This window comes from Cololabis saira, chromosome 13 (assembly GCF_033807715.1).
Source record: "Cololabis saira isolate AMF1-May2022 chromosome 13, fColSai1.1, whole genome shotgun sequence".
Classification (NCBI taxonomy): domain Eukaryota; kingdom Metazoa; phylum Chordata; class Actinopteri; order Beloniformes; family Belonidae; genus Cololabis; species Cololabis saira.
In genome coordinates this window covers 39,003,937-39,027,568 of record NC_084599.1, presented here as the reverse complement: position 1 = coordinate 39,027,568, position 23,632 = coordinate 39,003,937, and the positions used below count along the sequence as shown (strand labels likewise).

The 23,632-nt window shown below is 45.3% G+C and overlaps 1 protein-coding gene across 1 annotated transcript in view; it reads left to right on the top strand.

The window, feature by feature from the left end:
• The first annotated feature begins 5,851 nt into the window (after nucleotides 1–5,851).
• LOC133457906 (ephrin-A2-like) overlaps nucleotides 5,852–23,632 on the top strand; it is a 131,768-nt gene continuing 113,987 nt past the window's right edge. Inside the window, exon 1 of the mRNA XM_061737286.1 lies at nucleotides 5,852–6,648. Coding sequence (XP_061593270.1) covers nucleotides 6,485–6,648 — 164 coding nt within the window. The 5' untranslated portion in view covers nucleotides 5,852–6,484. The remainder of the gene's footprint in view (nucleotides 6,649–23,632) is intronic.

Sequence of the window (23,632 nt, the reverse complement as noted above, 5' to 3'; positions counted from 1 at the left end):
AGCGCTCCCGGATGAGGTCCATTCCAGTCCTTGTGCTCCTCCTCCTCTGACTCAGACCAGCAGGGGGCGCTGTCAGCTGTGTAGCGTCACTTGAAGCAGCTTCATGGCTGCTGAAGAGGTGGAAGTTTAGTTTTCAGGGTAGAAATGTGAAAAAGTAAAGGTGAAACCTGCTCCTGAGGACATCCTGCTGCACGGGGGCTCGTGGAACGCTGTCATGTACCTGAAAATGACGTCATGTGACGTGACCTTCAGTCACCTCAGTCCACCTGGATTTATTTATGAGTTTAATAAGCAAAAATATATCCTTGCTCTGATCAAGCCAATCAGAAGCCTCCTTGTGTGACGCGGAACGACAGGACCACAGCAGGAGTTGGTGTTTTCCGGGTCGATACCTGGATTACGTTCCTCCTCCTCCTCCCGGTACATGGACCGTTGCTGTCCAACGCTCCGTCTCTGCATTTATTCATGGGAGCCTCTGAAAGTTTAATACTGCAGCTCCATTAATCTGTGGCTTTATTTTAAAAGCAAGAATTAAAGATTCATCTTTATTCCTCCCCCTCTCTTTCTCTCTCTCTCTCTCTGCCCTCCTTCCACTCGTTTCCCTTTGCTTTCCCTCCAAAGCTGACACTCTGAAATATTTATGAGTGCTGAATCACTGGATGCGAGGAGGAAACTCCTCTCTGCATCAGAGGGCAGTCGCAGCTCCAGCGCCGGCTGCAGGCCGCCAATACTGGCGCCGACGGGCGCTCCCAGATACGAGGCTCCCAGATACGAGGCTCCCAGATACGAGGCTCCCAGATACGAGGCTCCCAGATACGAGGCTCCCAGATACGAGGCTCCCAGATACGAGGCTCCCAGATACGAGGCTCCCAGATACGAGGCTCTCAGATACGAGGCTCTCTTCACATAACGGCTGGCCGTCCAAGAGCCCACGAGAAGCTGCAGCCCCAAAAGACAGATTTCAGGTGGTCTCAAAGACGATCCTGCAGAGACTTTGTATCAGAGCAGTTGGCCCACAGTTCAGCCCGTATATATGGAGACCCTGAAGACGCAGCGAGGGCCTGTGATCACTAGGGGGCACTCAGGCTTCAGGGTCAGCACTTTGGAAGAGTTAAACTCGCCTAAATGTGGAGATATAAGTACTTAAGTTGGACAGGGCTTTCTCTTCTGTGTTTGCAATGATGAATTCTGACCTTAGATGTCATTTTAGGCTCAAAAACAAGATGCACAAGTAGTTGTATCTGTGTAAAGTCTCTGGTATGAGACTTCCCCTGGCCATGATACGGGTGGTGATGCCTTAACTGGCCAGAGACGAGCGGGTCCGGAGGTCATCTGGAGCTCAGCCACCTGAGCTCGTTACTGCTGAAATCAGGACTGGTGGAGATTCTCCGTGACTTGGGCCTCTTGGTTGCAGGTCAACCAAGCCGAGGGCCACGATGGGCTTCCTGTTAAAAGTCTGCTGAGTCGCCCTGGGAGGGTCCTGACGCGGTCCAAGGAGGACTTGGCTGCTCCGGGGGCTGCTAATGGCGTAGATTAGAAGATGCTCCCAGCTGCTCGGCGGAGCTCCGCCTCCAGATAACAGCCACGCCCCACGAGGATGTGTTCGCCCGGGACACTCGGAGAGCAGCCGTCGCTTCGGTCTGTGAGTACAGTTAACAGCACAAGCCACATGTTTAAAATCAGGCCGTTCGCACGCCACATATTGCTGATCACATGGCTCTTTGTTGTCACGTCTGACCAAGGCCCAGTCCCAATACTCCCACTACCCCTACTTTTCAGCACTACCCCTACATTTTGCGCGTTCCCGTGAGGGTAGTGGTGTCCAAATTCATCTTTTCATCTAGGGCTAGTGGCTTAAACGAGGGCTAGTGGTTATCAATCTAGCCCTTCAGAGCGAGGGTTTTCAGATGCTCACTAGCTGACCTAGGGCCAGAAAAATTTCCCAGAATGCTTTAAGTCGTCATTTGCAGACTGAATTAAAAAAAAAAACATGGCGGACATTTCTTATTTTTTAGTGAATAAAATCAAAATTTTGAGTTAATTTCTGCATAAAAATGCATTTTGATTACATTTCTAGCAAGACTATTTATTTTACTATTTTACTTTCATAATATTCACTCAGTGAATGTACATAATCACCCGTTTGCCCGTTGTGCGAAGATCACGCCAGAATAAAGGCTGATTTATGGTTCTGCGTTACACCAACGCCGTACGGTGCGCGTCGCCGCATACCCTACGCCGTAGGTTCTGCGTCGATTTAACGTGGAACCATAAATCAGCTCCCGAGCCGGCAGGCTGTTCTCATCTCGAAAACGTCGGGTCAAATTTCTTAACAGGCGTTATTTGGATAAACTGAGCCCAGGTTGGGGATCTTAACGGTTACTTTTACGCCTGAAAAAATATTTGGTCGTCACACCATATCAGGAAACCCAGAGCTAAAAGCTGTTTTAATTTCCGCTGTAGCGCTGTGACGTATGTGCAAACGTAACTACGCAGTCGCTTACGTACCCGAACGTAAACCACGCAGTGACGTAGCACGCAAAATTTAGGGATGGTGCTGAAGGGTAGGGGTAGTGGGAGTATTGGGACTGGCCCTTGGAAGATTTCAAGGGCCCTAACATTTACGGCTTAATTTTTAGGGCTAGTGGTAGAAAGTAGGGGGTGTATTGGGATTGGGCCCAAGAATGAATGATGCGATGACGCGTCATGCAGCCAGTTCAGGGCCTTCAGGTGGAGATGGAGAGAATCTGATGTGAGCTCAGACATGCAGCTGGCCGCTGCTCGGGTCAGAACTGCTCGGGTCAGAACTGCCTTGAAGTTTCTCTGTTTCCTGAAACTAAGGTTCTTGCAACTGTCCAGCTGACGTGTTGACGTCGGTCTCCGAGCAGCTGTTGCTCAGTCTGAGCTCCCGAACCCATCAGGGAGGAAACTTCTCTCTTCCCGGGATGAACCGGGCCTTTCTGTTTTACTCTGTTCTTTCTAGCGACATCAAATCATCTTTTCTCCCGGCTGAGATCTTTTCATTTACTTAATATTATCTTTCCAAACTTGTGTTATGCATGATGTGAATAAACAAGTATGTGGATATTCAGCAGAAGCTAAAAAGTCAATCAGACAGTTACAGCTGGTCCAGAACGCTGCTGCCCGGGTTCCCACCAGAACCAAGAACATGGACCACATCAGTCTGGTTCTGAGGTCCTTACACCGGCTCCCCGAACCTCAGAGAATAAACTCTAAAATATTTCTGTCAGTTTCTAAATCACTGAATGGTTCAGGACCGAGATACATCAGAGACTTTGTTGTTGCCGTAGCAACCATCCAGACCTCTCCGGTCTTCTGGTCCAGGTCTGCTCTGTGTCCCCAGAACCAGAACCAGAACATGGAGAAGCAGCATTCAGCTTTGATGCTCCACAGATCTGGAACTGGAACTATTCTGAATTTAATTTCATTATTACTCCGTAACTCTGGCTTAACTCTAACTCTCCTTTATTACGCCGCCGCTCCGTAACTACAGAAATAAACGTTCCTGAATATAATTTACCTGGCTGGTCCATAACAGTCCCCCGTACAGTCGTCATGAGACACGTAACCATAGAGACCAAAACGTTTTCTGTACCAAACATGTTTGTTTCTGCTCTGAAGTTCTGGACCCTAGTGGTCTGTAGAGGAACTGCAGGTCTGGATCTGGACCCTAGTGGTCTGTAGAGGACCTGCAGGTCTGGATCTGGACCCTAGTGGTCTGTAGAGGACCTGCAGGTCTGGATCTGGACCCTAGTGGTCTGTAGAGGACCTGCAGGTCTGGATCTGGACCCTAGTGGTCAGTAGAGGAACTGCAGGTCTGGATCTGGACCCTAGTGGTCTGTAGAGGACCTGCAGGTCTGGATCTGGACCCTAGTGGTCTGTAGAGGACCTGCAGGTCTGGATCTGGACCCTAGTGGTCTGTAGAGGACCTGCAGGTCTGGATCTGGACCCTAGTGGTCTGTAGAGGACCTGCAGGTCTGGATCTGGACCCTAGTGGTCTGTAGAGGACCTGCAGGTCTGGATCTGGATCCCAGTGGTCTGTAGAGGACCTGCAGGTCTGGATCTGGATCCCAGTGGTCGGTGGAGGAACTGCAGGTCTGGATCTGGACTTATGGGTCTGTAGAGGACCTGCAGGTCTGGATCTAGAACCTAGTGGTCTGTAGAGGACCTGCAGGTCTGGATCTGGACCCTAGTGGTCTGTAGAGGACCTGCAGGTCTGGATCTAGAACCTAGCTCGTTCTGGTGCTCCCTGAATGGTTTTGTTCCAGCGAACTGGATTTAAGCCCTTGCTATAGATGAAAGGGTCTGTGCACATTCGTTAGGACTACGTCACGATGTCACAGCCCACAAAACAGTGATGTCACCGAGTTTTTGACAAAACACTGGAAGAGGAGTAAACAGCTTCTGTTTGGTTGTTAATGTACGTGAAGAGACATACATGAGGTTGTGATGCAGCATCTGCTGCTGGGAAACCTCTGGTGTACCCCCATATGAAAACACGCAGATCAAACAGAGATGATGGCGGGAAATCTTCGTTGCCGTGGTTACTCTGGTTCTTGTTCAGAGGCGTCCCGCTGCAGTTCTGGACTGGTTGGATGTGTAACTAGTCTCTCTGTTTTGTTTATTGTAGCTTCGTTCGGAGCTCCATGTTGCTGACTGTCAACAGTGGTTTAAGAGGAAGCCCCGCCCCTCCCCATCTGACCAATCAGAGCTCCCACACATTTGACCAGCCAGAATTCATCATATTAATGTATATTACATATCGTACTTGGACAGTTTTTTTTCTTTTTTGTTCTAAAGTAATTATTAGGAGGTCTGACTGTCACAGCTACAGATTTACCCAAAATAAGGCAAAACCGTCTGGAACTGATCGTTTGATGTCAACTTTAACTGTAAAGCACTTTAATTAAGCCTCAGATGTGAACCATTAGAGTCATTCAGTCTTAGTTCTCTAACAAACCTTACAAACGTATAAACTGATACAGTATTTTTCTTGGAATTGACCCTGTTGTGCTAGCTCGCCTAGCCTCAGCAAACTTGGTTATCTAGCCAGGTGTAATTCGGCCTCACCTGCCGCCCCAACCCTGGGAGTTAGCTATGACTGATTTCCAGGAGGCCGGGCCAACGGACGGAGAAGGAGCGGCCTCAGGAAGCCATTGGATAGACGGAAACCAATCAGAGAGAGGGCGGAGCTAACAGGACTATCGACCACAAACATCCACCCTAATACATCCATGCATCCACCACTGCAGCAGGAACCAATGTCGTTGCTTCTGCAGTACAAACTTGATGTTGGCAGTTGGGCTGCCATCTCGCTGGTTCTGAGTGGTGGAGGCTCCTGTGAGTCATCACACAAACCCATGGCCCCATTAACAGATTAATGCATCATCACAAATCATCTTTAAGGATTTGAACTCCTCCGTTGTAATGCAGGTTTATAGAACCCCCCCCCCCCCCAACACAAACTGCTAGGGCCCCCAAAAAGCTGGAACTGGTCCTGCTTTTGAACTAGACCACCAATGGATTCAGGAATTTAGGGTCTAAATTAGCAGAAAGGTGCGAAAAGTGTTGCTCTGTGCAGCCCAGGTCAACAGATTCTGACGAATATTCGGGGGGGTTTGGACTTGCAGGGGCTGCACTGAGTGTGTGTGAGTGTGTGTGAGTGCTGTGTGTGTGTGTGTGTGTGTGTGTGTGTGTGTGTGTGTGTGTGTGTGTGTGTGTGTGTGTGTGTGTGTGTGTGTGTGTGTGTTGGGGGGGCACCGAGCAGCAGAGGCCCCGCCCACCGGGGCGCACCGGGACCAGCACTTTGGAGCAGAGCCGGTCACCCAACTGAACACTCCTCCTACAGCTGCAGCTCAACTTTCTCCTTTGTTCCCGTCCCTGCTGGTTCTGGTCCTGGTCCTGGTTCTGGTCCTGGTTCTGGTCCTCCTGGTCCTGGTCCTGGTCTTAATCCTGGTCTTAATCCTGGTCCTGGTTCGGTTCCGTCCACAGAGAGGAGAAAGTACCGGAGTGAGCAGATCTCCGGGTTCCGAGCGGCTCCACAAACCCCCGGCCCGCGGGGAGAGTTCGGGGCTGGAAAGTGTGGAGCTCTTACATAAGAGACCCGGGGACATAAATGCTGAATGAGCTCGGTTCTGACCCGCTCCGCGCTCCGCGCGTAATTGTGCCACTGAGTTGAGTTTGCAGCAGGACGCACATGGACGCACGGACCATTTGGACTGGGGGAACATGAAACTTGGAGACGGGTTCTTTTGGAAGAGCAGCCCGCAGCTTGAGGACGAGCCAGCAGAGGTTCGGATGGATTATTGCCGCTGCGCCTGCGGGAGCATGAAGTGTTGATCTGCCTGGATCTGAAGTGAAGAGAGACTCGCTCCTCTGGGTCCTGGTCCCCGGATCAGGCCGGGTTTGGATGAGCTGCAGCGCCGGTTCCCCCCGCGCTCACACCTGAAGAGAAGAGCCGCGGATGATCGCCGGGACGCCGCGCGCCGCGCAGCCGCGCATGGAGCCCTGCGGGCGGCCACTGCTGCTGCTGCTGCTCGGCCTGCTGCCGAGACTCTGCTCCGCCGTCACCGACGACCGGATCATCTCCGACCGGTACGGGGTCTACTGGAACAGCTCCAACCCCAGGTGAGACCCGCGCCGCGGTGCGAGGACATAAACATGTCAGGAAAAAATAGATAATTAAAAAAAAACACAGTAATGCTCCTTTATTCCAAACTTTTCCTGGGCAAAATTGACCCAGTAAATAAAGTTTTAGAATAGAATAGAATAGAAAGCCTTTATTATCATTATACTGGTACAATGAGATTAGGCAGCAGCTCCGTAAAAGTGCACACATGCAAAGACTATGTAAAAAAAAGTACTGTAAACAACAAAATGAAAAACAGGAAAAATATATAAATATATATACACACTATAAAAAGGAGTGAATAGGAGGATAAAAATGTACATGAATGAGTGGAAGAATAATTGCACTTGAATGGATGGAAGAGTATTGCACATAGATAAGTAAGGAATATTGGAACATTATGAATAGAAAATAGAAAATATTGCACAGTGTGAGGTAGTTTACTGGTTAAGAAAGTTCACAGCTTTGGGGAAGAAGCGGTCCCTGAGTCTTTTTGTTTGGGTTCGTATGGACCTGAAGCGCCTCCCAGTTAAATAATAGTAATAATAACATTTATTAAATAATAAATGTCAGCTGCAAGATGGAGAGGTGCGCTCTGATCTGCTGGAGGTGCTCAACTTCAGTCTCTAGTGAGCAAACTTGCTGGGTGCTGCTGTGTTCATGGGCTGCTCTTGTAAATTTGAGCTAAAATTCTGGAAGCAAGGTCTGAGTCAGGCGGAGGGACAGAAAATAGGACTCAGCTGCTCCAGATCTCAAACACAGGACCTCTGTGTCCAGGATGTCTCCACGGTCTGGATTTGAAGGAGAGACGAAACCTTAAATTACAGAGCTGAGGGACGAGGTTTTAACAGTCCGACAGGAGATCCAGCCGACAAAGTCCCTACGTTCAGTCTACAGCAGAAACATCCTGAAAAAGTGGGAGAAAACGGCGGCCGAGGACCAGATTCCTCTCCGTTTTACTATCACTACACCACTGTGTGTGTGAGTGTGTGTAAAACGATCCTGCGTGGGCCAACTAGACACAATGACGGGATCAGGGGTAGAAAACAACCCTTAGATGAGAGATTAAAAAAATCTATTCTATTCTCACACATTATTGTGGTGTAGCTTTGTGTGGAGGAAGGACTCGGGCCTCGGAACCTCATCAGGGACTGTTTTCTGGGTTTTCAGGTGTCAGTTTGTGTATGTAAATATATATATATTATATATACAATATTATATTATATATACAAACTATGTATATGTGTGTGTGTGTATGTAAATATATATATATATATATATATATTCTTTTTTTTTAAATTTCTTAGACTTTTATACACAAAATTTTGCAAGTTAATTGGTGGTGAGACAAACAAATTAAGAAATGATAATAAAATAAATTTGTAATCTACCACCAACCAGTTGGTTCCCTTTTAAAACGGTGTTCCTAAAGATTGCACGCGTGAAACCTAAATTACAACTTCACTGCAGCTTCCCTTCGTAGCTTCAAATATTCAACATTTCAGTCTTGAGTGAATCAGAAAATGTTTTGGGAAAATTTCACATTTTTCTGCCTGAAATAGGAAATGAAACCATGAATCAATGACAAAAATGATTTTCTGTTAATTATTTAGTCGTTCAGATAACATTTGTAGTCCAATATTTGCAGTTCTCAGCTGCTCGTGTGTCGGTTGGAGGCTCGTCTTGGCTGCACGACCTGAAACTGAGATCAGGTTTCAGGACGTCCATCTCAGCATATGTCAAGATTTCCCTCTGGACAATCTTTTTATTTATTTTTTTAACTTTTACAAGCATTTAAAAGGCTGAATCAGTTCACCAGTGGGATAATAAAGATGTTGGATTATTGAGGTTTTGGCCTCGCGGTTTCGCAGAGCTGGTTGTGGCTTCTCGTTTGGTTCAACCAGGAGGCTCAAATTCAAAAAATTTAAAAATGTAAAAATTCTTTACTAAATTTGCTGTGAAAAAAAATTAGTAGATAACTAAGATGCATGGATAACTTTTACCAATTTTTTCACTTTTTTTATTTTGTGGGAAACATTTTAAAAGAAAAGAAACAATGAAGTGATTAGAATAGTGTCCCAGTTGGTTCAGTGATCTGGACCTTGATTGCAGGACGAGGCATCTGAACCCTCCTCCTTGGATGTTTTAATTTTACACACCTTTTCAAGAGCAAATCTGTTTTTTTTTTCTCCCTTTTTTGGAGAAAATGATACATTTTCTATCAGTTGTCCAAGAAGAGGAGAATAGGTGACTCTCGGTGGCCCCCCCGACTCTGAGTGACCTTTTGTTTGGTCCACAAGCCAGAAATTCAAAAATATTCCACTTTTGATGAAAATTTATAGAAAAGCAGCCAAAGTCAACGATAAAAATATATATTTTTTATCTTTTTTTATTTCTTCTTTGTTGAAAAAAAATCTAAAAATTGAAATGACTAAAAGACTAAAAATAGGGGCCAAATATTCTTGTGCCAGTAAATTTGTTTATTGAGCAGAAATATAAACTATTTGCAGCTTCCAGCCTTTTAACTGTCATTTGAAGCTTTTCTTTGTTTTCTTCGTCTGAATCTCTGGGTTTAAAGACGTGAGTCAAGCAGACCAGAATATCTCATGGCATCTTGTAGGATTTGGGGAAGTTTCATCTCGTATGCAGCGACATTTTCTGTCTTTTCTTTGGAAACGGGCCCGGTGAGTCTGGGCTCGGCTCAGGCTGAGTCGTCTGAAGGTTCGACGGGGAGGTGGCACCGTCCCGGGTGTTTGCTGACTGCAGCAGCACAAACGACAAACAGGACTGAGATTTCATTGGTTAAAAATGTCCGTATACGTCCGTGACCTCTGACCGTGGCTGTACACTCAAAGCTCAGCTTTTCTGCGCTTGGCAGCAGCGTTCACGGCTCTGCGTCCTGTCGTCTGATTGGCCGACTGGAATCCGAACTGTCCAATAGGAGGCTCCGGTGTTTGCACTTAATTGTGATGTGCAGGGTTTCAACGTGGACGCGTTACAGAGGGAGATGAGAAAACAAAATCTGATGATTTTCTCTTCACGCACGACTGTTTCAAAATAAAAGCACATTAAAGACACTCGGGAGAAACCCCACTGTTTCAATGAAGAAAAAAAAAAATCCCATTCAGAGGCTTCGGTCCTCGGAGAGACTTTGGAGCAGCAAGCGCTGCTACGTGCCGGCCTCATAAAGAGTTTCAGAGTGTGTCTGAGTGTGTGTGTGTGGTCCTCCAGATGTGAGGAGCAGCATCCTGCGTTTCCAGCTGCCTGATCATTAGTGACCCCGCCGGGTTCCTGCAATAATACTGCAGGAGTCCCGCTGCAGGTCAGAGCTGTTCATTTTTCATCTCTGCGTCCGTGTGGAGCCCAAACTGATGCTTCCACGTGGAAACGATGCCAGATTTCCCTGAAACTTAAGAAGCAGCTTGCAGCAGGAAATGCTTTGATCTGATATCGGTTTTACTTGAATTGACTTTTGTTGCGATACGCATCGCATTTATTGTGCGGGCGCCATCTTCCTGAACGTTACGGGAAGACGAGTTCAGACGCCATCAGAGATGTTGGCTCCTCCTGCAGAGGAAGTAGAGCGCCCTCACATGCAGCGTTGTGTGATGTTTTTGGTGTTATGTGTAAAAATAAGTGCATGAACACATAAAATCAGCAAACTCGACGCTGTTACGTGTTTGTTCTGAAACGCTCGTGAGACACACCTCAGATGTTTTTCACCGAGAAGAATCAAAGACAGACTTCATCATATTCAGTTTACAGTGAAATGATACTGCAGCAAACCCCGAGTGAAGGTCACACGTACACGATGAAAACGTGATCAAAAATCACTTTATATTTTTTTTTTTTAGTATTCCCTGAAATTTACGCAGCTGGATTTAATCTGTTGGTAAGAAAGCAGAAGAAATAAGGAGATTGTAATATATTATTTTCCAGTGACGAAGATGCCGCCGCACTCGCCAAGCCGACACTGACGGCGTCCAGCATCATTCACTTTACAGCCAATCAGGGAATTTGTGCCCAATTATTTTTACTTTCTTTTCAAAGACTGCAGTTGTTCCTCTGTAGACCTGTTTTGTTCATTAAAGGATGTTGGAAGTTTTCTTAGTTTTTTTTTTTTTTTTTTTTTGAGAATTTATTTCTCTGAAAGCAGTCAACTGCAAAATTCGTTCCTCCGTGCGTGAATCCCTCCTCCGTCAGCGCTTCAGTTTGTTTTAGCCGTTGAAGGCTTGGCGGCGTGTTGAAGACCTCAGCTGTGTGGCTCCTCTTCAAATTCACAGATTTAGAAGCTTATTAACTCTTTCCCTGCCGCGTTCATTCCCAGGCAGGAATTTCTCTTCTTTTTTTTCTTCCACTGTTGCACAAGTCACATCTGATCTTACATACTTACTACTGTTACGCGGCCTTCCGTTTTGGACAAGTCAACCGGTAACTCATTCGTTGTAAAAAGCGCTCTGGTCGGGGTACGGGCATAAATGTCCAGAGCTTCATAAATGGAAAACTTAACAAACTGGAAAGATTTTGAGACTTTATTCAGAAAGTTCTTTTCCTGAAAACTATTTTTGCCTTGAAAACCCCCAAAACAGATGAAATAGTGAATTGATTTTTGTTTTGAAGTTCTGAAATCAGAGCAGATTTTACATCAGTGAGGCAAACAAGAGTCCTGCTCACAACCGTGAGGAGCAGCAGATGTTGTACCGTCCATGGATCTATGTTTGAGACGGGATCGATCGGTACAAGCAGCAGATATAAGACCATATCAGACGTGTAGTTAATGACCTGAGCAGAGCCGCGCTCCAGAAACCCAAACTCAGATGGTCAGGTGCTTTTTCAAAGTCATCCAAACAGAAAAGTTTCCATCTGAGTGTTGAGACGTTCCGGTGCTGCCGCACTCACACCACCGGCTAACGGAAGACTGCATCTAACGTGAAATGATTCTGACAGCATTAAAGGATCATTTCACTCTTTCGCTGGAGTCGGAGCTTTCTGTCCTCGTTTTCCCGCGGGACTCAAAGAAGTCCCCTCTGAAAGAAGTTTTCATGGTTCCTGTTTCAGTCTGAAACTTTGTAAAAGGAGAAGCTGCATCTGAAAAGAGCAGCGTTAATTACGTTTCTGCCTCTGGACAGCTGCTGTTGCACATCTGTCAAGAAATTATCACGCCGCTGCAGACGGCAGTGAGATCTTAGCTGCTTTCTGGCGTTTTCCCGTTTAAATGGAGGCATTTAGAGAAATAACCATCAATGAGCAGCAATATTGATCTGCCCTTCACCACGGCGATGCTGATCGGCTGCTTTGGTAAACAGCTGCCACAGCAGCATGTTTTCACGTTGAATTGATTAAAAACCAAATCCATCGTTCTGGTGCAGGTTTTTCTAGTTGTGGAATGTTTTTAGTCCAGAACCTGAACATTGATCGTAAAGGAGCAAATTATCACACTCACGCGGCTCAAACAATTAAAATTTAAACATTTAGGTCGAAAAAATGTTGTATTTGTATTGTGAGATTTTTTTCTTCATCAATGGATCAATGACCTGATAAATGAACGATGTAGAAGCTTCTACAGTTATAAGTCTGCAGAAATCTGAGTTTCCTGTCATTAAATCCTTCATTTTTGTCTTGTAATGACCTCTTTCAATAAAAGGGTTTTTAGTATTTTTGTTGAATTTTTCTCTTCATCGTGCATTCAGAACCGGCCCAAATTCTTTATTTGCGTTTTGATTTATTATTTTTGGGATCTGCTTTGACCTCGTCTTTCTTCACGATTAGCCGCCTCTGTGGCGCCTTAGTGGTCGGCTGTTTTTTTTGCCCCGATCTTTGATCAGTTCACAGTTTTCTAAGACGTTTCCCCCCAACATGCTGGTCCTGTATGTCCCAGCAGACTGTCACCGTGGAAACGTACAGAAACACTGCAGCGTGGCTTCGTATGAGAAGCTACTGGCGCCATCAAATCACCAAACACGTTACCAGAGGGGGCTGTAATGTTTCCTCTCTTCTGCAGAGGTCCGGGTCCCCTGGACTGGACCCCCGGTGCCAGCAGAACTGTCTCAGGACTGGAGATGTTCTGGCACAATTTTTTTCTTTCCGATACTGATTCCGATACCTGGACTCTGGGTTTCCATCTGAGTCCCGATCTGATACCAGGGCTATTTTAAATTCTTCCTCTATTTCTTCTAACAATAAATTGTTAACATCAAATCAAATAAAGGATATCTATTAAATCAGGAAATCCAGGAATTTGTCTCAAAGTGCCGCCACAAATAGGTAAAATAAAAAACACTAGTATTTGCCGTTTAGACGTAACAGAGGTCCAAATGTCCGTCACAAATCTGATCTGCAGTTCTGAATCTGGTAACTCACTCTTGTAGAGTTTCAGTGATGCATTCTGACCTGGAGACGGTACCGCGGCTCCAGAAGTCCAATCAGGCGGTAAAACTAAACCTTGAGTTAGCACCGACGGCGGCTGGGGTTCCTACACCACATCCTTGTTCCGGTTTCTGACTTTCTCTCATTTCTGGAAAGTCCAGAGTTTGTTGCTGTGTATCGTCCTGCTGTCCCTCGACTTTGATAAAGTCATATTTCCTGACGTGATGCCTCCTTAATTGTTTTATAAGGTGGCTCGTGTTGTCTTTACATTTCTGCCCCCTCTGGAAACCCCAGCCTGGAGTAACGATCGTGTTGAAGTTTGTGGGATTTTCCAGCTGAGAATATCGTTGAACCCCACGCTGCTCATATGTTAGCTGGCTAGCTGCTGGAGGGCTAGCTGCCGCCGTCCCACCACTCCTCCGCCCGGAGACTCGAAACAGGAAGTTTGAAGGCAGTAATTGCCTAACTTCCTGTACTAACTTTTAGAGCAACCATGAAGGGCTAGGGTTAGGGGTTCGAGCTCCTTACACGCTCACCGTTACCCACGTCTGTATTTTCATCAGTACCAGTAGCAGAACTTCTCTACTCTGCACACCATCGGACAGAACCACGTCGCTTTCATGCCGCAGCCGCAGGAAGGTGTTTTTTAAGTGATTAATTAGAGACACGCATCAGCAAGGCCTGTATCCGTCTCCAAACGTGTGGATTTGACTTGAACACATCGTGTTCCACTCGTGTTTCGCTTCGTTCAGCGCCGCTCTTCTTCTCTGATATCTATTACCACTTTAAGCTCCTTTTTGGGCCTTGAAGCGACACAATGAGATGTCTGCGCCTCCCCTGCCGTCCACGCAGGTTTTAATGCTGTGTTCTCTGCAGGAGGCCTGCTGCTACTACACCTGATCTCACTGGTAAAGCTTCCCGGAGGTGTGTGTGTGTGCGTGTGTGTGTAGCAGCTTCCTCCTGCCGACAGGAGACGAATTACAAATGTTTTTATTCCAGTTTGATGTCAGTCAGTCAGCTGATTGGTTAAAATGAGCTCCTGGAGAAATGGCTGAGGATTAACAGGAAACTGAATTGAAGACACAGAGGTGAAGAGCAGTGAAACTGCTGGATTCCTTTGTAAAATACTCTTCCAATCATATGTTTATTCACTAGTAAATGTTTTACCTTCAAAATACCTGAAAATGGTTCAGTGGAACAGATTTATGAAGAGATGTGTTTATTGTTCAGACTCAGAGACTCAAGTTCACGTTAGAAAACAAAGAGGCGTCAAATTCACCACAGCTTGTGGAAATTATTTGATTAAGTTTTGAAAAAGAGGCTGGTAATCGGATTATTTCTGGAGAAAAAGACCAAAAGAACTTCATATTACAGTGAAAATGAGGTCCAGAGAATTTGTGGTGTCAGTTTAACCAAAGTGATGAAAACTGCGACAAAATGGCTTCAGATGAGGCCGTAAGAACCTGCTTCCTGAATGCAGGTTTGGTTTTGTAAAGGCGTCTTTTTCTTCTGTAACGTTAAACATCAGCAGCTTCCCATTGGACAGTTGAGATACCAGCAGCCAATCAGAGGACAGAACACAGCTGTAACGCTCCGCTGCCAGGTGCAGAAGTCAGAGGTCACAGATGAGGTTTATACATTTACGCCGTAACAAAATCTCCTTGTTCCTCATGTTGCAGAGGAAGGAGTCAGATGTGTTACGATATGATTCTCTGTGATAGCTGGAACGATCATCGTTAACGCGACTAAACGCTTCATGTCGCGGTTCTTATCAGGCAGCGGAGCAGCCTTTTCTTATGTGGAGGCTTCCAGAAATGAAACTCTACGTCTGGTAAAACCCAAGCTACCAAATCAAAACTCAGGGCTCCAGAGCAGCTCCAAGAAAAAGGTTCAGCTCTTCAAGCTTCAAGAGCTGAACTACGGCTCATGGAACCCCCCCATTCATTTGTAAAGGGTTTATATTGTCTTTTGTTTTCTTTTCTTGCTGTAACAGTGTAGCTTACATCCCAGAAAAGTCGTAGCGTGCGTCACGGGACCGAGCCCCTCGTTTTTAGTGTCTGAATCAGGTTTCAAGCGGCTGTTGTGGTTTGATTACTTTAATTGTATCAGTGACTCCCAGACGTCCCTCATGAAGATCCTGACGTTTGGTCCGAGCTGCCGCGTTGGTTCTTATTCACGCTCACAGATGTGGACGCGGCGGGTGAAATCAGAGCCTCTGAAAGCATCGTCAGAGGCCCGGTGGCGCGTTGCCGGCCCGTCGGACCAGATGTAACTCAGGATGTGATGAACTCTGTTCCTCGGGGAGGCAGGAGCCCCTCCAGGTTCCTGCTCTGACACCATGTGTCAGGCTCTTTTTATTTTCATTTTGGTGCTGCGTCCTTCACTGATGAGGAGGGTCATGGGAATCGTGATTTAATAAAAGACGACGGCTGTAATTGGGGTCAGCATTGTCCTTGCAGGACTCGCAGCATTTCACAGGTCTGATCCGGGCTGCATCGGCGTAACTGAGCTGCAGCCGACACGTCTTCGTTTAGCACCGACACCTGTTCCAATCTATTATTCAGTCAGATAGAAAAATCATGTTAGATGGTACATTTGAGACATTATGCAAAACAAAATAACTTGAGGTCAGATTTTTATGATTTTGGGGGCGTTTGGGCTCAGGTGACTTTCTGGATCTCCTGACACGACAGCGTGAAATGGCTAAACTGCACAGATGTTGCATTTTCTCAGTAAAAACTCAGAAATGGTTAGTTGGCAGGCCATTTAAATTATTTTTGATGCAAAGAATACAATTACCGTAACTCTGCTAACGTTACCTAAACTTATTTAATCACAATCGTTATGTAAAAACACAGACTTTGACTCTGATAAGTTAACTAACGCGTGCTTAAATTAGTTAACGTTAATCTCTACCGGCGTTTTCCTCAGATTATTGAGCTACTGGGTTATATTTTAATCTAGTGTTATGTAGTAAAGTTGTACTTAATCTAGTGTTAGGTAGTAAAGTTATTCTTTAATCTAGTGTTACGTAGTAAAATTATAGTTTAATCTAGCGTTGGGTAGCAAAAGTATACTTTAATCTAGTGTTGGGTAGTAAAGTTATACTTTAATCTAGTGTTAGGTAGTAAAGTTGTACTTTAATCTTGTATTGGGTAGTAAAGTTGTACTTTAATCTAGTGTTCGCTAGGTTAATTGTACTTTAAAGAAAAAACTTTACTACCTAAAAATAAATGAATCTAGTGTTAGGTAGTAAAGTTGTACTTTAATCTAGTGTTGGGTATTAGGTACTAGGTAATTTATTTTTAGGCAGTAAAGTTCTACTTTACTCTAGTGTTAGGTAGTAAAATTATACTTTAATCTAGCGTTAGGTAGTAAAGTTGTACTTTAATCTAGTGTTCGGTAGGTTAATTGTACTTTAAAGTAAAACCTTACTACCTAAAAATAAATGAATCTAGTATTAGGTAGTAAAGTTGTACTTTAATCTAGTGTTAGTTATTAAAGTTGTACCTTAATCTAGTGTTAGGTATTAAAGTTGTACCTTAATCTAGTGTTAGGTATTAAAGTTGTACTTTAATCTAGTGTTAGGTATTAAAGTTGTACTTTAATCTAGTGTTAGGTAGTAAAGTTGTACTTTAATCTAGTGTTAGGTAGTAAAGTTGTACTTTAATCTAGTGTTAGGTGGTAATGTTTTCATACACACAGTCATCGTTGTAGAACTGTACATAACTTGGTTGTCCAGGTTGCCAACGGTAACTAAGAGGGGCGGAGCTTTCCAACGGGCCAGTTTTGTGTTTTGTCTGTTTTGCATTGCGGTTTTTCTTGCATTTTTCTCCTTCACTTGCAAAATTCGCTCTTCTACTGTTTTGTCCTTAAATATGATTAAAAGTGATTCGTTTGACCAAGATGTTAAGCATATATGAGTAGACAGCTAAAAATAAACTCTGTGGCCTGAACATTTAACTTTTTATAGGTTAGAATTCCCGTCACGTGGTGGGAACAACATCCTCGGGATACGTGTCACGTCCCGGTTTACAGCTGTGGACCGGGACACGACTGCGTTCACACATGTGGACAACTGTGAGACGTCGTCTGCAGAGGCCGGGTCGTCTGCAGGACCAGCAGCCTGCCTGTTGTTAATTTACAAAAGGTTTAAATTCACTCTGTAAGTCGGTTCTGTTCCTGCAGCAGGGACAATAAAAGGCAGCTGCGCGGTTAAACGTCCCCCAGAAACAGAGTTCAAGCAAGTTTAGTCCAAACAAATGAGGCAGTTGGAGGTGTGAATCAGGAGGGAGGTGTGAAGTTGTTGTGGCTCAGGTTCAGATTGAATTTGATCCGCGGAGCTGCAGTTCTTCAACAACGGCGATGTTTGTTGACTTTCAGCTGTTTTCTATCAGCAGAGCTGCTCGGACCGACCGCAGATCGGCTGCAGTTTGGAGGTCAAGTCAAACATTTCTGAGCTGTGACTGGACTCGCCCGCGCTAAATGAAATTAGGAGGAAATGAAGTGTTCCTCTGTGGCCGTGGAGTGTCTCTCTGCTCCTTCCCCAAAGCCAAAAACACAAAAACCCCAAAAATGTTAACTTCATTAAGGTTTCCTGAAAGCTGAAAACCTCCCGAAAAGTCCCGCGGCCACTGGCGAGCCGACGAAGACGCTCCTGATGGAGTTAATAAAAACCAACGTGTGAGGCAGAAAAACAGCGGAAAACATGAGTTCACCCTCAGCGAACCCGACCTCAGTCTGCAGAGCAATCTGGACACTTTTACTACGAGTTGAACCCTTAAAGATGGTTTCTGTGTGTGTTTGTCTGCTTGGTAGGAAGTCCTGGAAGAGCTGTGGTGGGTGGGAATGTTTCCTTCAGGGTTTAAGCGCTTAAAGCAAGCGTTTGAAGCCAGAAGTCGAGTGTTGGCTTTCAGAAACAAACAAAGTTTTAGCAGCCAGAGGAGTGGAAGGCCACGGTTCGGTTTCACGCCGTCCTCACATCCCCTCCGGGACGAGGTCAAAACATTTACCTGAAGGTTTGGAGATCATGTGGAGGTTTCTCAGTGATCTGGTTGTTTGGAAAGGGTTCCTGGACGGTCTTCACTCATAGTTCAGATCTCTCCTCAGTAGGGATGGGCAGTATGGACTAAAAAATGTATCCCGATAACGATAAAAATGACGATAAAAAAAATACCAATTCAACTCCACCTTTTTAACTATAAATCTATCACCACATTCAGTCTTTGGAGCCCCCAAATCACTGCTCTAAAAGATACTAAATGCTACTAAACGTCATCAATGGGAATTTATCTTTCTTTCTTTCTTTCTTTCTTTCTTTCTTTCTTTCTTTCTTTCTTTCTTTCTTTCTTTCTTTCTTTCTTTCTTTCTTTCTTTCTTTCTTTCTTTCTTTCTTTCTTTCTAGCTCATTTCCTTCCTTCCTTCCTTCCTTCCTTCCTTCCTTCCTTCCTTCCTTCCTTCCTTCCTTCCTTCCTTCCTTCCTTCCTTCCTTCCTTCCTTCCTTCCTTCACATACGTTGTGCGTCGATTTAACACAGAACCATAAATCAGGCTTTACACAAAAATATCATCAACGGGAATTTATCATTACCGCGAGATGACAAATTCTTATCTACGGTATATCGTGAACGGTAAAATATCGCCCATTCCTACTCCTCAGGGTTTTTTTTAAAACTGAAGACTTTTACCTAAAGTCTCCACAGTTTTACATTACAAGCCTGCTCGTGGTGTTTTATTTTGAAAATCCCACTGGCCATGATCCCTTCCTAACCCTAACTCCCCTCCACAATAGTTGAGAGCCGAGTGTGTTTATGAGAAAACCCCAACCCAGCGGCGTCGGTTAGCACAAGCGGCCCGCTGTGATCCGGGCCTCAAACCCCCGACCCGTCCAGACCAACCCACAGCCAGTCACGGCTCTCTGCCGGTGAAATGAACTCCACATGTGGACGTCCTGTCTCTGGATATGAAGGATGGTGTTCTGGTTCTTATCCGCGGCTCAGAAGTCGGTCCAGCGCTACGTCGCTGACGGCCAACATTTGGCTGAATTACACAAAAATGATTTTCACCTGATGAGGTTCATAAAGTTCAGCCCTGGAATACAAGTGCACGCGTCCGCGGCCCCGTGGGTCTGTCGGGGGGGGTCTGGGAGGCCGGCAGAACCGGTTTAGGGGTTCTCATAGGGCAGGGGAGGGCAACCCAAAATGTTGAAAGAGCCATATTAGACCAAAAACACAAAAAACAAATATGTCTGGAGCCGCAAAAAATGAAAAGTCTTGTATAAGCCTTAGAATGAAGACAACACATGCTGCATGTATCTATATTAGTTAGAACTTCGGGAAGATTTATTTTCCATTATGTACTTTGAGAAAAAAGTCAAAATTTCGAGAAACAAATCAAAATGTCGAGAAAAAAGTCAAAATGTCGAGAAAAAAGTCAAAATGTCGAGAAAAAAGTCGAAATGTCGAGAAAAAAGTAAAAATGTTGAGAAAAAAAGTTGAAATGTTGAGAAAAAAGTCAAAATGTCAAGAAAAAAGTCAAAATTTTGGGAAAAAAGTCGAAATGTTGAGACAAAAGTCAAAATTTTGATAAAAAAGTTGAAATGTCGAGATTAAAAAAGAATTGAATTTGATTTCCACCTCCATGAAGTTGGCCTGCGGTGGCCGAGGCCACTTCAGAACCCTCTTCATCACCGTCATCCTCACCTCAGCTCTCCGTCCCCCGTTAATCAGCAGATAACGGCCCGTCGCGCCTCACAGACAGAAGGACTGGTGGCCACCCCCGTACCCTCTCCTCTTGTGGGGCTTTTCTTTTCCTTCTTAGATTGGCGCCCGTTGGCCCGCCGCCTCTCTGCACCGCTGGAGGAGAAAATGGCGGCTGAGGGGGAAAAAAAGGAGGAAAAAAAACCCGGTAACGCACCACTGCAGCCGCCATTTTGTTCTGGCTCTTAACTCAGGGGGGTCCCCCCCCCCGCCTCCCTCTCTCTCCTCCTGCCTCCCCTAACCTTCACCCCGACTGGAGGACTGGAACCACACAGGATTCATTTATTAAGAACTCTACGATACGTTAGACTACGACAAATGTTCCCGACTTGATTTGAGGTTGATCAGCGATCTCGTTTGGTTTCATCTTTCATTCTGCGTCTCGTTTCCTCCCCAAGATTTGATTTTAACTGCAAAATGGAGGTGAAGTGCTCAGCGGCACGTTAGTTTGAAGCAGCAGAGTTTACGGCCTCCGTCCTGTGAGCCAAACCGGTCCCACAGACTCTCAAAAAGGGGGCCGGAGGACTCGAGGGTTGTAATCTCCTTCAGCTGCTCCAGGAAGTGGAAAAGTCCGTGTTTCACCCGGAACAGCAGAAAATCCCCAAATGTTACTGTTCACACAAGGATAAATGTGTTCATTTGGTTTAATGATTTACAGACGTACTATGATCTGAGGGGAGGATTTAGTTGTGATTATAAAAATCATTTGACCACATGTGGATCTGCTGCAGCCGTACTTCAGATGGAGTTTCCTCTTGGTTTGTTATAAACAAGTTCCCCCTGGTCTCATGTGTCCAGAGGACCTGATTCCTGGACCTTATAGCTTCTTGTTAGACGTTAGAAGAGGTTTTATCCTGGAAAGTGTCCTGGTTCTGTCTGTTCTGGTTGTGTTTCATGGACTTTAGCATCCAGCATGTTCAGTGAGGCCTGTAGAGTCTTAGTGTAGCTTTTTGTCTTTCCTTTGTTTCTCTGAGCATCGCATGGTTTGACCTTGAGGTGAATCTGCCGGGACGTCCACTCCTGGGAAGATGTGGAGCAACAGTTGCTTCTCTATGAGCATTGATGTCTTTCCTTCTTGGCATTGTGTTAACACACACTTGAATACTCCAGAACAGCAACGTACCGAAACATCTGCTTTTATAGAGGTCTGCACACCTGCTGGTGATCCACCGATCAGTGCTGGTGATCCGTTCGTCAATGACGGAGGCCCGTTACGATCAGAAGGGTTTTATTTTATTGTTTGTCTGAGGTTTTGTTTGCTTCATACTAAAACCACTACGATCAGCTGATTTCTGTTCTTCTCAGGCAAAGTTAGCAGGATTAAAACAAGCGTTTGTAACTCCTGCAGACGGCCGTACCTCCTGCCGGGCTGTGATTGGACAGTTAAGCATTGGGACTGACGTGGTTGCGGCTCGTCTTCCTGGAAGAGCGTCACCGTGTTTCAGATAATTGTAGATTTCTGTCAGCGGTGATGGGAGCTCCGCAGCTCGTCCAGGCAGCGGGAAGCATGCCTCCGTCTTCCCTTTCTCTCCTCTCTTTTCTTTTTTCCGTGGCTTGCATGGACCAATAGTTTGTCAGCGTGGCGTCACGAGGGAGAGGTTTCTGTCAGAGCCGCTCCTCCAGTTATTTTTACATTCTCTCCTCCTCGTGTCTCAGCACTTCATCATGCTTTCTGCTCCCCACTCATGCATTTTAATGTTTGACCCACATTTCACTAGATACACACACACACACACACACACACACACACACACACACACACACACACACACACACACACACACACACACACACACACACACACACACACACACACACACACACACACACCAGGGGAACTTTGAAGTCCTGGCTCAAGCTCACAGGGGTGGAGGAGGAGGGTGGAAAGCTGCAACCTTTCACTGTTTTCTGATGAAATTTGCCCCGAGAAGCATCAGAAAGAGCGGAGCGGGTCACGTCAGGATACGAGCGACGCGGCGCCAGATTTCAGCTCAGGCTTTAGTTCCCCGCATCCGTGCAGCGTGCGTGCCTCTAGGGTCGTCTGGTGGCCGAGGCAGGTATCGGTTTCACCCGTGTGTGTGTGTCCGGCACTACGATGGCCAAAAAACAAAAAAAAACAAATCCCCGGGAACAGCTGGGTCGTCTTTGAACAAGACGCTAGCGAGCAGGACACACAAGATCAGTTATAGATGAATTATTTGTCTGATTTTGTCACGTTTGTGGATACTGGAGCCACGGTGCTTCATGAATAAAAGTGAAAGTGATCTGAGAGCAGCTTCAGACGGATGCTCGGCTCCTGCTTGAACAAAGACCGCTGGGATTACAGCGGGGCAGACCGACCTCCGAAAAACTGTTTAAAACTAATTAATGCACTTATGTACGCCAGCAGTCGGAGGAGCGTTTTCTCTGGCATTGCCTTGAGTTTCACGTTCACCCAGTCAGACCTCAGGGCCTCTTTCAGAAACCAGGACTGTGTTTAGAGACGGCCTCCTAAACCCGAGCTGGCAGTGATCCCCGAACCGTTGCTTCAGCTTCCGAAGCAGAAACAAACCCCAAATGAAATCCACCTCAAACGTTTGGCTTTTCCCAGACTGCAGGCTGTTCGGACGCCTTAAAAAAATAAAAGAAATCATTTAAAAAATACTGGACTTAGATGAAGCCCAGGACAGAATCAGGTGCACTTTGTGTTGAACTGAATTTCTCTAAATCCAAGTAAAAGCAAAGCAGCGTCTTTTCACTTTCCTCAGATTCACTGCTGCAGATCGCCATGTCTGCCGATGATTTGATTTGGCGTAGGGTTTTCTTTTCTTTTTCTTTTTAAAGCTGGACGCCGACCAGGCAAACCTTGCCCTTTTATCGGGGCTTAGGAGCCGGTCTATGAGTGGCTCGGCTGATCTGGGCCGTCCGGGTTCAGGTCCTGCGAGGGACGGTTCAGCACACGATGGATCTGGGGGTTTGACCTTCAGGCTGGAGGCAGACGTCTCTACCAAAGCTGCCACCGCCACCGTACCGGCATTAATAAACACCCGTGAACCGGGAACTACATTTAACCAGGAACCGTGAAACGAGAACATTTCTGTTTCATTACCTGCAGAAAGGTTCCTTAACCGGACCGAGACGTTCATAGAGGCTCTCTAAACACCGTCAAATCAGTTGAATATTTATATATAATTTGGGTCTGATGGAATTTTTACACAAATAAACATTTTGACGCCTGTTAATGAAACACTTTATCATTCACACCATCAGCAGGTGATTAAAACCTGCTGGTCTTTAAAGCTCCGGAACCTCCAGCCTCGCGTTTGTAGGCAAATTCTTTATGTTTAACGCAAATTCTTCGTGTTTAACGTAAATATTCTTTGTGTTTAACGTAAATATTCTTCTATTTGTACGTAAATATTATTTTATTTGTATGTAAATATTCTTCTATTTGTACGTAAATATTCTTCGTGTTTAACGTAAATATTCTTCTATTTGTACTTTTTTTTTTACTTTTTTTTTTTTTTTTTTTACATATTTTGGAATTTGGGATTTGGACATGATTTAATCATGCAACCTTTGGCGTTCAATATAATGTCTATCTGCCTCTGTGTGTGTGTGTGCGTGTTGCTTAACACTTGGTTTTTGTATATAACGTCAACAGAATTTGTCGTATTTATTATATTTAAAATTACTTCTATCTATAAAGCCGCCCGATGTTGGAGAATGTTGGCGATGATGACGAAATACATAAACAAATATTTAAACGGAGGATGTAAATGGCTTCCTGCTTTGCCGCCAACGTTGATCCCCAGACAGTGAAACGATTATTTTGACTTAAAAAAAAAAAAATGTATTAATTCCCTACGTAGACATGATTT